At 41.3% G+C, this 13,956-nt stretch overlaps 1 protein-coding gene across 5 annotated transcripts in view; it reads left to right on the top strand.

The window, feature by feature from the left end:
- Window positions 1-13,956, top strand: part of tsku (tsukushi small leucine rich proteoglycan homolog (Xenopus laevis)) — a 46,979-nt gene that overhangs the window by 17,984 nt on the left and 15,039 nt on the right. For 2 of the 5 annotated variants that reach the window (XM_060897749.1, XM_060897752.1), the window contains exon 1: window positions 1,649-1,904. The exons of 1 other annotated variant lie outside the window; for it this stretch is intronic. In XM_060897749.1, coding sequence (XP_060753732.1) covers window positions 1,833-1,904 — 72 coding nt within the window. In that variant the 5' untranslated portion in view covers window positions 1,649-1,832. Of the gene's footprint in view, window positions 1-1,648; window positions 1,905-13,545; window positions 13,915-13,956 lie in introns of those variants that run through there. 2 more of the 5 variants (XM_060897750.1, XM_060897753.1) reach the window with 1 other exon arrangement.

Raw genomic sequence — 13,956 nt, 5'->3', positions numbered from 1 at the left:
CGCTTTCTCCAGCGTCGCACAGCCTTGTCGTCACTCCTAAAAAAGCCCGCCCAAAGAATCCAAACAAAAACCTTGCGTTGTGATTGGCGGGCACGATTTGATGCCCGGGGTGTTTTTGTTTATATGGTGCGAGGCTAGACCCACTCGCTAGGCAAAAATATTTTTGGCTGCTAGGCGGTTGGGTCTAGTTTACTAGGCTAGCCTAACACTGCATACTTATGGATAACTGCGGCCTTAGGACAAATAACCATACAATTTATTTCCAATTTTTAGTGAAAATATTTTTACATGGGCGGCACGGTGGTGTAGTGGTTAGCGCTGTCGCCTCACAGCAAGAAGGTCCTGGGTTCGAGCCCCGTGGCCGGCCTTTCTGTATGGAGTTTGCATGTTCTCCCCGTGTCCGCGTGGGTTTCCTCCGGGTGCTCCGGTTTCCCCCACAGTCCAAAGACATGCAGGTTAGGTTAACTGGTGACTCTAAATTGAGCGTAGGTGTGAATGTGAGTGTGAATGGTTGTCTGTGTCTATGTGTCAGCCCTGTGATGACCTGGCGACTTGTCCAGGGTGTACCCCGCCTTTCGCCCGTAGTCAGCTGGGATAGACTCCAGCTGGCCTGCGACCCTGTAGAAGGATAAAGCGGCTAGAGATAATGAGATGAGATATTTTTACATGTGATAGGGCCGTAGGGGGAAACTAAAGTTAAATAAACAGCTTTAAAAAACTTCAGAAACTTCAGAAATACTTCATCCACCTCAAAAACCTAATGCACTCACATCATAGCGTAATAACAAATACACTGCCCGAGTAAGTAATAGTATAAAACAGTGACAGCGACTCACAATAGTTTGTGACAAAAAAGCATTTAATCACATGTGGTTATACTTCCAAGGATAAAGATATCTTTACATTTACAAAAAGAACATTCAAAGCTGATTATCATGTCAAAGTCAATATATGTTAGCACAGAAGATTGAAATTTCATTTGACTAGGCTCCAATGTGCAGTTAAAATAAAACTAAACCTACTGATATAAACATCTACAATTAAAACAGACACACACATCTTGTCATCAAAGTCAGTACTTTCTCATCTCATTATCTCAAGCCGCTTTATCCTTCTACAGGGTCGCAGGCAAGCTGGAGTCTATCCCAGCTGACTACGGGCGAAAGGCGGGGTACACCCTGGACAAGTCGCCAGGTCATCACAGGGCTGACACATAGACACAGACAACCATTCACACTCACATTCACACCTACGCTCAATTTAGAGTCACCAGTTAACCTAACCTGCATGTCTTTGGACTGTGGGGGAAACCGGAGCACCCGGAGGAAACCCACGCGGACACGGGGAGAACATGCAAACTCCACACAGAAAGGCCCTCGCCGGCCCCGGGGCTCGAACCCAGGACCTTCTTGCTGTGAGGCGACAGCGCTAACCACTACACCACCGTGCCACCCTGTCAGTACTTTGATTTCCTGTAAATCATAATGTGAGTGCTGGGCTGTGGTTGCATAAGTTTTCATACCCCTTGTCTGTCTATGGGGCAAACCATATAACTCAAGAGACTCGTGACTCGTTTGAAGTTTTGAATCGAATCCTGGGAGTCGGTTGTGAAAGAGTCGTTTGGGAATGACTCACTCCTGATTGGTCATGGAGGCTGGGTGAGGCTCGTGCTGTGGAGCCATGTCTTTTCTCCTCTTCTGGACTCTCTTCTTTTCCTCTGTGCAAACTTTAAAGGAAGACAGTGTGCTGATTGGGGATGTAAACTTCTTTACTGTGGTGTTGGAGAGAGAAATGTGAAGGACGGCGGGGTGGAGGAGAGAGAAAAGGGGGAAATGTTTGCCAGAGTTGACTCCAGCGCTGGATTTTCCTTTGCAGAGAAAGTCAATGTGGAGTTGCAGCGCATGGTGAGTGTGTGTGTGTGTATATAGGAGTGTGTGTGCAGTCTGGAGCACTAACACATGAAAAGTTTACAAAACTTCCTGTTTCACTGTACTACATGTGCATTTGTTTGTTGTTTATTTGTTTATGCATATGATGTTGCCTTAAAGCTTATTATTCGTCTTTGGAAACAATTGCATGCTTTTTCATCTTCTCCAGCAGTACTCCATCCATCCATCCCTCTATCCTCTTCATGTTAATTATTATTTATAGTCTCCACTATTATACCACGTGACTGTTGTTCTTTAATCTGATTGGTCAGAAGGTGTCGATTCATCTTCTGGAACAGCAGCTCAAAAAGTGGTTCCATCTATTCATTTTAGATAAATTTATATTATGCTAATTATACACACTACCGTTCAAAAGTTTGGGGTCACTTTGAAATGAAAGAAAAGCACTGTTCTTTTCAATGAAGATCACTTTAAACTAATCAGAAATCCACTCTATACATTGCTAATGTGGTAAATGACTATTCTAGCTGCAAATGTCTGGTTTTTGGTGCAATATCTCCAAACTATTGCATGTTTTTTCATCTTCTCCAGCAGCACTCCATCCATCCATCCATCCATCCCTCTATCCTCTTCATGTTAATTATTATTTATAGCCTCCACTATTATACCACGTGACTGTTCTTCTTTAATCTGATTGGTCAGAAGGTGTCGATTCATCTTCTGGAACAGCAGCTCAAAAAGTGGTTCCATCTATTCATTTTAGATAAATTTATATTATGCTAATTATATACACTACCGTTCAAAAGTTTGGGGTCACTTTGAAATGTCCTTATTTTTGAAAGAAAAGCACTGTTCTTTTCAATGAAGATCACTTTAAACTAATCAGAAATCCACTCTATACATTGCTAATGTGGTAAATGACTATTCTAGCTGCAAATGTCTGGTTTTTGGTGCAATATCTCCATAGGTGTATAGAGGCCCATTTCCAGCAACTCTCACTCCAGTGTTCTAATGGTACAATGTGTTTGCTCATTGCCTCAGAAGGCTAATGGATGATTAGAAAACCCTTGTACAATCATGTTAGCACAGCTGAAAACAGTTGAGCTCTTTAGAGAAGCTATAAAACTGACCTTCCTTTGAGCAGATTGAGTTTCTGGAGCATCACATTTGTGGGGTCGATTAAATGCTTAAAATGGCCAGAAAAATGTCTCGACTATATTTTCTATTCATTTTACAACTTGTGGTGGTAAATAAAAGTGTGACTTTTCATGGAAAACACAAAATTGTCTGGGTGTCCCCAAACTTTTGAACGGTTGTGTGCGTGCACACTTAATAATCTCATCATCTCTAGCCACTGGGTCGCAGGTAAGCTGGAGCCTATCCCAGCTGACTACGGGTGAAAGGTGGGGTACACCCTGGACAAGTCGCCAGGTCATCACAGGGCTGACACATAGACACAGACAACCATTCACACTCACATTCACACCTACGCTCAATTTAGAGTCACCAGTTAACCTAACCTGCATGTCTTTGGACTGTGGGGGAAACCGGAGCACCCGGAGGAAACCCATGGGGAGAACATGCAACTCCGCACAGAAAGGCCCTCGCCGGCCACGGGGCTCGAACCCGGACCTTCTTGCTGTGAGGCGACAACACTAACCACTACACCACCGTGTCACCCAAGCTTAATAATAATCTAAATGATGTAATAATAATCTGAAGTAATTATCCTAAAGCTTCAATAACAAATATGGAAGGAGTCTCCAGTGTCAGTGCTTTGGAACAGACAGAGGTGGACAGTAATGAAGTACATTTACTTGAATACTGTATTTAAGTACACTTTGAGTATCTGTATTTTACGTGTTTTTTTTTTTGAAAACTTATGACTTTAACTTCACTACATTTGAAAGACAAGTATCGTACTTTTTACTCCACTACATTTCTATCAAGGTCCTCGTTACTATGAAGCAGCTTTGAAAGTGGATGGTTTTTTTTTTTCCTCTAAAACGTGATTGTTTTTTCACAGGTGACACTGAGACAGCCGATCGGTAATCAATAGGGTCACGTCACGTCCATAGACTGTATAAAATCAAGTTTGGTGATTTCTTCTCAGTATTATTTAACACGATCCGTTGATGGCAGAATGGAAGGAGGTGGTTCTTCTAGGGAACGTACCCATGTTTCAGTTTTCTGAAAGAATTAAAGATGCGTTTCATTTTAAATGTTCGCTTTGTTTGCCGAAAACAAACCACATCAGTCTACAAAAACTCGCCGTCCAACCTGCGGGCATATTGAGGTATATAAATGTTTTATTCCAAGAGAAAGCTTGTAACGAAGTTGTCTGTGCTGTTAGAGCTAGCGATAACGTTGCAATAGCTATGCAGTCTGGTTAGTCAAATGACTTTCTATGGATTTGCCTGCCAAGTTGCCGTAGCCTTGTCCACAGCGAATGTTAACACATAGCTAGTTAACTTGGACACTGTTAGTTAGCATGTAAAAATGGAGTTACACTAAAAAGACTAACTTACTGAAGTCCTTTCAGAAATGTTTTAGCATAATCTTGCCAATTAAACAATGTAGAAATCTTTTTTTCTAGTAGCATTAGCAACCCAATATGATTTCAAGTTTGAAGGGTTTGCTAGCATGTCAGGTGGAGTTTCACTGACTAGCTAGCTTAACGTTAAACCACCATGATGCACAGCATGCGTTCATTTTGTGAATTCGCATTTCTGTCTTTGGTAACATTAGGTTTTGTCAGCGCTGTGGCAATAATACAACAATGCGTTGACAGAAAATGTACTTAATTATTTTTAAAAGCAAGCACTTCAGTACTTTTAAGTAAAAATTTGACTGGACAACTTTCACTTGTATCGGAGTAACATTTGACCAGTGAGATCTGTACTTTGACTTCAGTAAGTTGGGTACTTTGTCCACCTCTGGGAACAGACTCGTACCCCTTTTCAACCAGCCTCGAACAAGTCTCTTTACTTCCAGGCTTTAAAAATGTGCCCTCACACTTTGAAATGAAAGGTTTGAAGTGATGTGTATTTATTTGATTGCATTGTTGGTGGTGGTTCACAGTGGGAGCAAGAAGGTCTAGCAGAACATTTGTTACACCTTTTTGACCAACATAATTGATCGGGTTCTTGAACCGGTTCCATTCAGGATCGTTTGAACCTTGGTGCCAGCTAGTGAACCAGCCCATGTTTTCATCAGTTTTGCACGGAACTGTTGTAATCATGACCTGAGGATGTTACATGATTCACAAAAGGAGAAAACAGTATAGACTGGTACCAAAATCCAGAATTGTGACACCCAAAGGCATTTTTGAGACAAAGTCGGCAAACAGTCTTATTTTGTCAATTTGGGTGTGCCGAATTCAAATCGGCAATATGCCGAGCTCTATCTGACCTCTGTTGACCTCTAGAGGTCATTGAACTTTGGGCCTGTAAACGTCTCAGCTGAACCCAGTTTCTCAGCTTTCTAAGGAATGAAACGTACTAAAATGATTAATGAAGTTAGCAAATGGCCTTGTTTGTTAAATGTTTGGGTGCTGAATTCATTTTTCATTTGTAAAACGACATATGACCTCTGATAACCTCAAGGTCATTAAACTTGGCCTGTAGGCCTATGCATTTAATGGCATTTTTAAACTGACTTTACTCCCCCAAAAAGAATATGAACAGACAAAAAACAAATAGAAAGGAACAAATACAACATTAAATGCCAGTCCATGTACATGTGACTTACTTTTCACAATGAGAATGCCTCGGCGATCACCTTACATAACATTGCATTACATTTAGCGGTTATTGTTTATACAAAGCTACTGAAAAAAGGACAGATTCAGCAGCATACAAAATGTGGGGGGTATACAGGTTAATCAGGGTTAGTATATATGAGAGTTTTCTTTGTTTGTTTTTTGTTTTAAATGGGGTAAAGCCTTTACAAAAAACAAACAAAAAAACTCTCATATATATATATATATATATATATATATATATATATATATATATATATATATATATATACACACACACACACTAACCCTGATTAATCTGTATGCCCCCACATTTTGTATGCTGCTGAATGTCCTTTTTTCAGTAGCTTTGTATAAACAATAACCGCTAAATGAAATGCAATGTTATGTAAGGTGATCGCCTAGGCATTCTCATTGTGAAAAGTAAGTCACATGGACTGGCATTTAATGTTGTATTTGTTCCTTTCTATTTGTTTTTTGTCTGTTCATATTCTTTTTGGGGGAGTAAAGTCAGTTTAAAAATGCCGTTAAATGCATAGGCCTATAGAGATCTTGCAGTCACGTGACCGGAAAGTACACAACCGCCATCTTGTCAGTCAAAAACACCGCTGAATACTGCTGCACTCGTGTACAGAATGGATCAATTTCAACCGACGGACTACACGGCTCATTTTTCTAATGAACAGATAACTAGATATATGTCTAAAATAAACGATCTACAGATTTATGACCCTTATGGCTTACTGGACGGAGTTTTCACGACCGGATTTTGAACTGCCAGAGGTGGAATACCCAGACGTGTATAATTACCTCATTAACTTTCCCTCGCTGTTCAGTGGTGAAGCACTGCGTGCTTATAAATTTCTGGACAGTTATCTTTACAGAAATTCAGGATTTGTCAGCGACTCAGATGTGGCATCTTGTAAACAAGAATCCTCATTGGATGGGTAAGTCACTTAAGTATTGAGTATAGCACTGACCAGCCGATTATAGAATAAGGTAATTCCAGCTGCAATTCCAAATCGTCCGTCTTGTTTACATGGATCTGGCGTTGGAGAGGTAGAGGCTTGGCAGTGGAGGTTTGAGTGGCTGTTTTCTGAGCTTAGTCAACAGGCCGGCTCTGCCTGCAGCCTCGCTTTTGCTTCCGCTCCCGGCGCCGCCTCCTTCGCTTTGCTTCCGATAACAATCCACGGAGACCCTGCTGGTCTCGCTATCTCGTCCGGAATGTTGTGCATGCGATGGAAATCACTACAAACCGTCATTTTCTTCTGGAAACCAATGTCTAGTAAGTCCATATGGTTGTAGTGGATATTGAAGTCCGGTACAGACGAACAACACGCAAAAATGCACACAAAAAACATAAACGTGCACAGGTAGGGAGAGCTTGTAGCCGCAGCCGTTGTAGTAGAATTGTATATAGTAGGTTTTTCCAGGGGTGGCACGGTGGGGTAGTGGTTAGCGCTGTCGCCTCACAGCAAGAAGGTCCTGGGTTCGAGCCCCGGGGCCGGCGAGGGCCTTTCTGTGCGGAGTTTGCATGTTCTCCCCGTGTCCGCGTGGGTTTCCTCCGGGTGCTCCGGTTTCCCCCACAGTCCAAAGACATGCAGGTTAGGTTAACTGGTGACTCTAAATTGACTGTAGGTGTGAATGTGAGTGTGAATGGTTGTCTGTGTCTATGTGTCAGCCCTGTGATGACCTGGCGACTTGTCCAGGGTGTACCCCGCCTTTCACCCGTAGTCAGCTGGGATAGGCTCCAGCTTGCCTGCGACCCTGTAGAACAGGATAAAGCAGCTAGAGATAATGAGATGAATGAGATGAGGTTTTTCCAGAAGAAAAGGCAGAAGTAGAACCAGAAGTAGAAGGCGGAATATGGCGTTTGACCGACAAGATGGCGTCTGTCACAATCTGGATCGGCTGTGACGTCACATGCAAGTGCTCCATAGGCCAAGTTTAATGACCTTGAGGTTATCAGAGGTCCTATGTCGTTTTATAAATGAAAAATGAATTCAGCACCCAAACATTTAACAAACAAGGCCATCTGCTAACTTCATTAATCATTTTAGTACATTTCATTCCTTAGAAAGCTGAGAAACTGGGTTCAGCTGAGACGTTTACAGGCCCAAAGTTCAATGACCTCTAGAGGTCAACAGAGGTCAGATAGAGCTCGGCATATTGCAGATTTGAATTCGGCACACCCAAATTGACAAAATAAGACTGTTTGCCGACTTTGTCTCAAAAATGCCTTTAACTCCTTAAATAAGCACTTTTTTTTTTTTAATTTTGGTACCAGTCTAGTAGTTGCAAGATGGTGGTGCACATTAATTACCTGCACGTTTTTATTCTGTTGTTATAGATGTGGTGTTTTCAGTCCCTTTTTTTTTTTTTTCTGAAGATGTATCTTTTTTCGATTGTGTTCTCCATTGCTGCGCTCTGCTTCCTCTCAGACTCATGACACACTCCCTGATGTCATTGTGGTTCATGCTGGAAAACCCAGTGATATTTTGGTTCCAACTGGGACTTTTCAGGTTCTGCACTGATTTTATTTTTGGTCGAAATGCTCCAAACAGTTCAGTTTGGTGTGAGAACCAGAACGTAACCCAGTCCCTGTTGGTGTAAAAGGGGTAACCAGGGTTCTCCAGAAAGTCTGAAGTAGCTGGTTAAAAAAAATCGGTGGACTTTGCAGTGGCAAATTTTGAAATTTGCATGCCTTCAGGTGCACTCTCGGCTAATAAATTACTCTCTCTTGCAGAATAATACTAATACTTTGCAGAATGTCAAATTTCCCTCCAGGTGTGTGTGCGCGCACATGCGCTTGGCTTTTTCAGTTCCCCTCTGTAGTGCGCTGCCTGGCTCTGTAACATGACTACATAGTGAGCATATTTGGCGCTTGTGTAATGTACTCTGTGCTTCGGGTGTGTTATGCTGAAATTAAAATTGTACAATAAATATTTGCACACATTTAGTTCTTTGCACAAGTATGAAGCCTTAGCTAAGGGACCAGACTTCTCCATGGGAACGGAGGCACTCTGGGTCACTTCTGCATATGAAAGTAAGTTCTTAGATGGAGAATGATGAATCTTGTAATTATTTTCTTTAAGTTTACTTATTCATACCCTATCTATATAATAAGCGGCTTTGTTTGTTTTGTCTTGAACGAACATCGCCATTTCTCGATGGATTTTCACCAAGTTTGGCAAGTAGGTCTGAGGATGACTTGGAGTTTTGTAAATGTAAACAAAATTCATGTACGGGCCCTAAGGAGGTCCCTGGGGGGCACAACATCCAGCCACCCCCTCCCTCAATGCCTTTCACATTACATTTATCAACACAAGCTCTTGACAGATCTTCACTAAACCTGGCACGTAGATACAGGAGACAGCCACAGTTTGGCAGAACTCAGAAATTCCATATTTGAGCTGCAGGGGGTTCCCGGTGGGCCCCTGGGTGGTGGATGTTTGGATTTTTGTTTGTCTTGGGTTAACATCACCAGTTCTTGATGGATCTTCACCATATTTTGACATGGAAGTCTGGGAGCAACCCAGAATTTTGCAACACCAGGTAACCTGCTAGTAATCTAATAAATTGAGGAAAACAAAATTGAATTTACACACATTTATTTATGTTTTAAATTTTGCTTGTTGTACAATAAAACGTGCTAATACTTTACTTTAGTCTTTGGATCAGAGCACACAATATTCATGTCAACTTTGTTTAAATAGCCTACCATTGGTCCAGCTCAGCCAATCAGAGCGTGAGAATCGATTAACAAATATGGCGTCACTTTCAGTCATGCGAGACTCGAATCGAAGACAGTTTTGTGGTGGAATAATTGGATTTGCAGTAAATTATGGGCAGCGTAGTATGGAATCAATTTTGTGCCAAAATGTTCATACAATACTTTTGAAATATCAAACAAAAACAACAAATCAAAATACAAAAAAAAGTGACTTTTTTTTTTTTTTAGACTGGCAAACAAATTATTCGTGTAATCATGCAAAATATCAGTCTATTACTCTTCAGAAACCTTTTATTTTTGTTCCGCGTCTTTCTCAGTTTTGTTTGTAATTTATTTTGGTTGCGATTCCAGCTTTCTCGTTTGCGCTCCCTGACTTTTTGCTTGCAGTTTTGGCACAAACTTGACGTGTGGGTGGGCTGTCCAGGAATGCATTCCCATTGGGTAACTTGTGTTTGACTGACAGCTACGCTCAGCCATTCCCTACTCGGATTCTGGCAGACTGTTTGACGAGTGACCGATCCATTGACGGTAAACAAGGATCGAGTGGACTTCAGTGGCGACTATGATATTGAATTTACACTTTGTTGAATTAATTCAATATCATAGTCGCCACTGAAGTCCACTCGATCCTCGTTTACCGTCAATGGATCGCTCACTCGTCAAACAATCTGCCAGAATCCGAGTAGGGAATGGCTGAGCGTAGCTGTCAGTCAAACACAAGTTACCCAATGGGAATGCATTCCTGGACAGCCCGCCCACACGTGACGTTTGTGCCAAAACTGCAAGCAAAAAGTCGGAGCGCAAACGAGAAAGCTGGAATCGCAACCAAAATAAATTACGTCAAACAAAACTGAGAAAGACGCGGAACAAAAATAAAAGGTTTCGGAAGAGTAATGGACTGATATTTTGCACGATTACATGAATTTGTTTGCCAGTCTAAAAAAATTTACTTTTTTCTTTTGTATTTTGATTGTTTGATATCTCAAAAGTATTGTATGAACATTTTGGCACAAAATTGATTCCATAGCGTAGATTATAAATCGCTTGAACATTGAAAGGCAGGTTATTTTTTAGCCGGCGTGGACTGTCTGTGTAGCAGTGATCGCAGAAACCAAAGAACTCCTGCACAAAGCTGCAGGTGTATTGTGTGATCATCTACAAAGATTTGATTTAGTCATTAGCATCGACAAAACTAAAACTATGATTTTTTTTTTTCTCAATTTCAAGGATGAGTATCCAAGCAGTATCAAGAATAAACCGATTGAAAATGTAACCCACAAGCTGTTATATTTTGCACTGAACCTGGAGCATCAGATAAGGAACTGGAAAGAAGAATTGGGTTGGCTCACAGGAAGTTGGCCCTAATTATTTTTTTTTTATTTTTCCCCTCCCTATTTCACCATGACCCAATTCAATATGCTACGTCATGCATCACGTGGTGGGCTTTCCCTGTTCGCGCAAGACATTATGGGAGGAAAAAAATGGAGGACGTGAGTGTGTGGATGAAACGTGAAAGACCAACTACAGTAACGGAAAGTGAGAAGAAAAGACGTTATGTTATATACAAAGGAAAGGAAACAACGCAGGACCAAACTAATAATAATAAATATCGGCGGTCAGCGAACACCTCTGTGTGATCAGCTGTTCGTTTAGTGACCGAATGATGGAACTGTCAGCGCACGGTCAAAAGTAAACCTGTAGATGCGCACACGGACTTCCTCTGTCCGCTTTACTGCGCAAAGCGAGTGATTTCATGCACATTATTTGCTTTAATCCCTTCAAATTAAATAACTTCCCAGCCACAGAATGGCCTGATATTTTGTGAGATATTACAGAAATAAACATCACAATGACCACATTTCAGAAGGAACTACACTACCGTTCAAAAGTTTGGGGTCACCCAGACAATTTTGTGTTTTCCATGAAAAGTCACACTTTTATTTCCCACCATAAGTTGTAAAATGAATAGAAAATATAGTCAAGACATTTTTCTGGCCATTTTGAGCATTTAATCGACCCCACAAATGTGATGCTCCAGAAACTCAATCTGCTCAAAGGAAGGTTTTTATAGCTTCTCTAAAGAGCTCAACTGTTTTCAGCTGTGCTAACATGATTGTACAAGGGTTTTCTAATCATCCATTAGCCTTCTGAGGCAATGAGCAAACACATTGTACCATTAGAACACTGGAGTGAGAGTTGCTGGAAATGGGCCTCTATACACCTATGGAGATATTGCACCAAAAACCAGACATTTATACCCTGTCCACACTCGGGATTTTGTACTGATACGAAACTACTTTTGTACCGCAACACCGGTCACCCACTCTAGCAACTATACCGGTACTGTAACGATATAACTGTATCGGTACGAAACCCACAAATGTATGGGTTTCGTACCGGTACAGTATCGGTCCTGTAGCGCTTCGCTGTAGTGTGGACAGATGAAGTGGCTCTGTATCGATACAGATATAATGCGCAAAGTTGCACACCTCAATCGATGTCTTCGCTGAATAAAATGGTGAAGAACGGAGATTCGTTTTCTGTTTCTTTCTCAACTGCCTCGCACGTTTTATATGATTCAACTGAATAAATGACCACCAGAAATACAGACTGTACACGGACAACAAAAAACACACACACACGTTGTTTCATCCGCCATATATTCTCGGAAGGAAGTTACTCTGTAACCACGGAAACGTTTCGTGCACGCGCATTTCAACTACCGTGAAAGAAAACCGCAAACATTTCTCGCTAGTGTGGACAGATGCACTAAACTGTACCGGTATACTTTGTATCGATACAGTTATACCACTTTCGTACCGGTATAAGTGTGAACACAGCATTAGTAGAATTTAGCTAGAATAGTCATTTACCACATTAGCAATGTATAGAATGTATTTCTGATTAGTTTAAAGTGATCTTCATTGAAAAGAACAGTGCTTTTCTTTTAAAAAACCCAAACTTTTGAACGGTAGTGTAAGTGTCACCGGTTTTATGAAATCAAAAGGCCGTCTACTTTTAATTACTACACTAAGTAACTTTAAAAACGCACATTGATAAAACTTGCTGAATTCGTGCTGAGTTTATCTCAAGAAGAAAAGAAATATATCACAATGGAAAAATAACGTCGTTCCGCCCGAATAAGTTCCAAATCTGTGCTCAAATCAGAATTTAAGGGAGTTGTACTCAATAACGTACAATATGACTCGGGTAGTCAATGACATGGACAGGCTTTAATTTTCAAACAAATTTTGCATACACTGTACACACACACACACACACACACACACACACACACACACACACAATCTTGCCTATAAATACCCGGGGGAAATGATGGGAAAATTGTCATTATTGAAGATGCCACGCCTAAGCCAAAATCAACGTGAACAGGCCATCGGGATGTTGCGTGCCGGAAGTACACAGACGGAGGTCGCCCGGCACTTCGGTGTTCATCATTCGACCATTTCCCGTTTGAGTCAGCGTTACAGACAGACAGGGAGCACCAGGGATCGTCCATGCCCTGGTCAGCCTCGAGTCACGACGCCAGTTCAGGATCAGCACATCAGGCTAGCTCACCTCCGTGACAGATTCCTGACGCCCTCAGTCACTGCTGCTGAGACCCCTGGACGACACAGACCCAGAATCTCCAGCATGACGGTCCGAACATGGACCAACTGTCACTTTGAATTTTTTTATTGTGAATTAATTCTCGAGTTTGACAATAAATGTCCTTTATCGATGTTTCAAGATGTGTGTGTATTACATACAATATCATAAATTTCAAATATATGCATGGATCTAAAGTGATATCGTGTTGAATTCCATTGTGCGTTTTTAAAGTTACTTGGTATATTTTTAGCTGTCTTATAAATGACAGATTTTGACAAGCAGCTCAAATAATCAAATCAGTCCAGAAGTTGTCGTCTTTGCTTCGTTTTGTGACTCCTCCGGTCCTTCATCTATTCGTGTCTCAAACTTGCTCGGAGTGTTTTTTTTTCTCTCAGCAGCATTGAGAGAATCTCAAGTTGCACTAATCCTTCCCCCACATCTGTGTGTTTTTGTTTCCCTCCCAAACATGCCTATTACACATTGCTTTTTTTTTTTTTCCATCATGACACATTTTGTCTTCTTGCGTTCGGGTTTTCTGTTGCCTTATTGCAGGAAACACCCATATCTCGGCTTCATTTTTTTTATTTATTCATTTCAAAACTCAGTATGCAAGTCTGCATTGAACTGTAGCGATCCGTATCCGTCTGTTTCATGTGCCGTGAAGCTTATACAGAGATTACAGAAGTAAAGTTTTAGTTTTTTGCAACTCTGGGATCACTGGAGAGTTTGAAGCTCAGCTAAACTGATCTATATTAAAAGGACTTTTAACTTTACTGGATTATCTGTGTGTTAATCAAACCTGATGAGAGCAGCTGTCCTGACCGTGTGCAGCGAGTCGTGCGAATATATTTTGCATAGTGCTGTGGATCATGTGCTTCCTCATACCTGATACTGCACACTGGAGTGGAGTTGGTGAGCAGGTCTGTGAAATTTAAAGGAGAACTGAAGGCATTTTTTTTAAT

The sequence above is a fragment of the Neoarius graeffei genome, chromosome 17, assembly GCF_027579695.1.
Source record: "Neoarius graeffei isolate fNeoGra1 chromosome 17, fNeoGra1.pri, whole genome shotgun sequence".
In the NCBI taxonomy this organism is placed as follows: Eukaryota; Metazoa; Chordata; class Actinopteri; order Siluriformes; family Ariidae; genus Neoarius; species Neoarius graeffei.
This window is presented reverse-complemented; position numbering and strand designations above follow the sequence as displayed.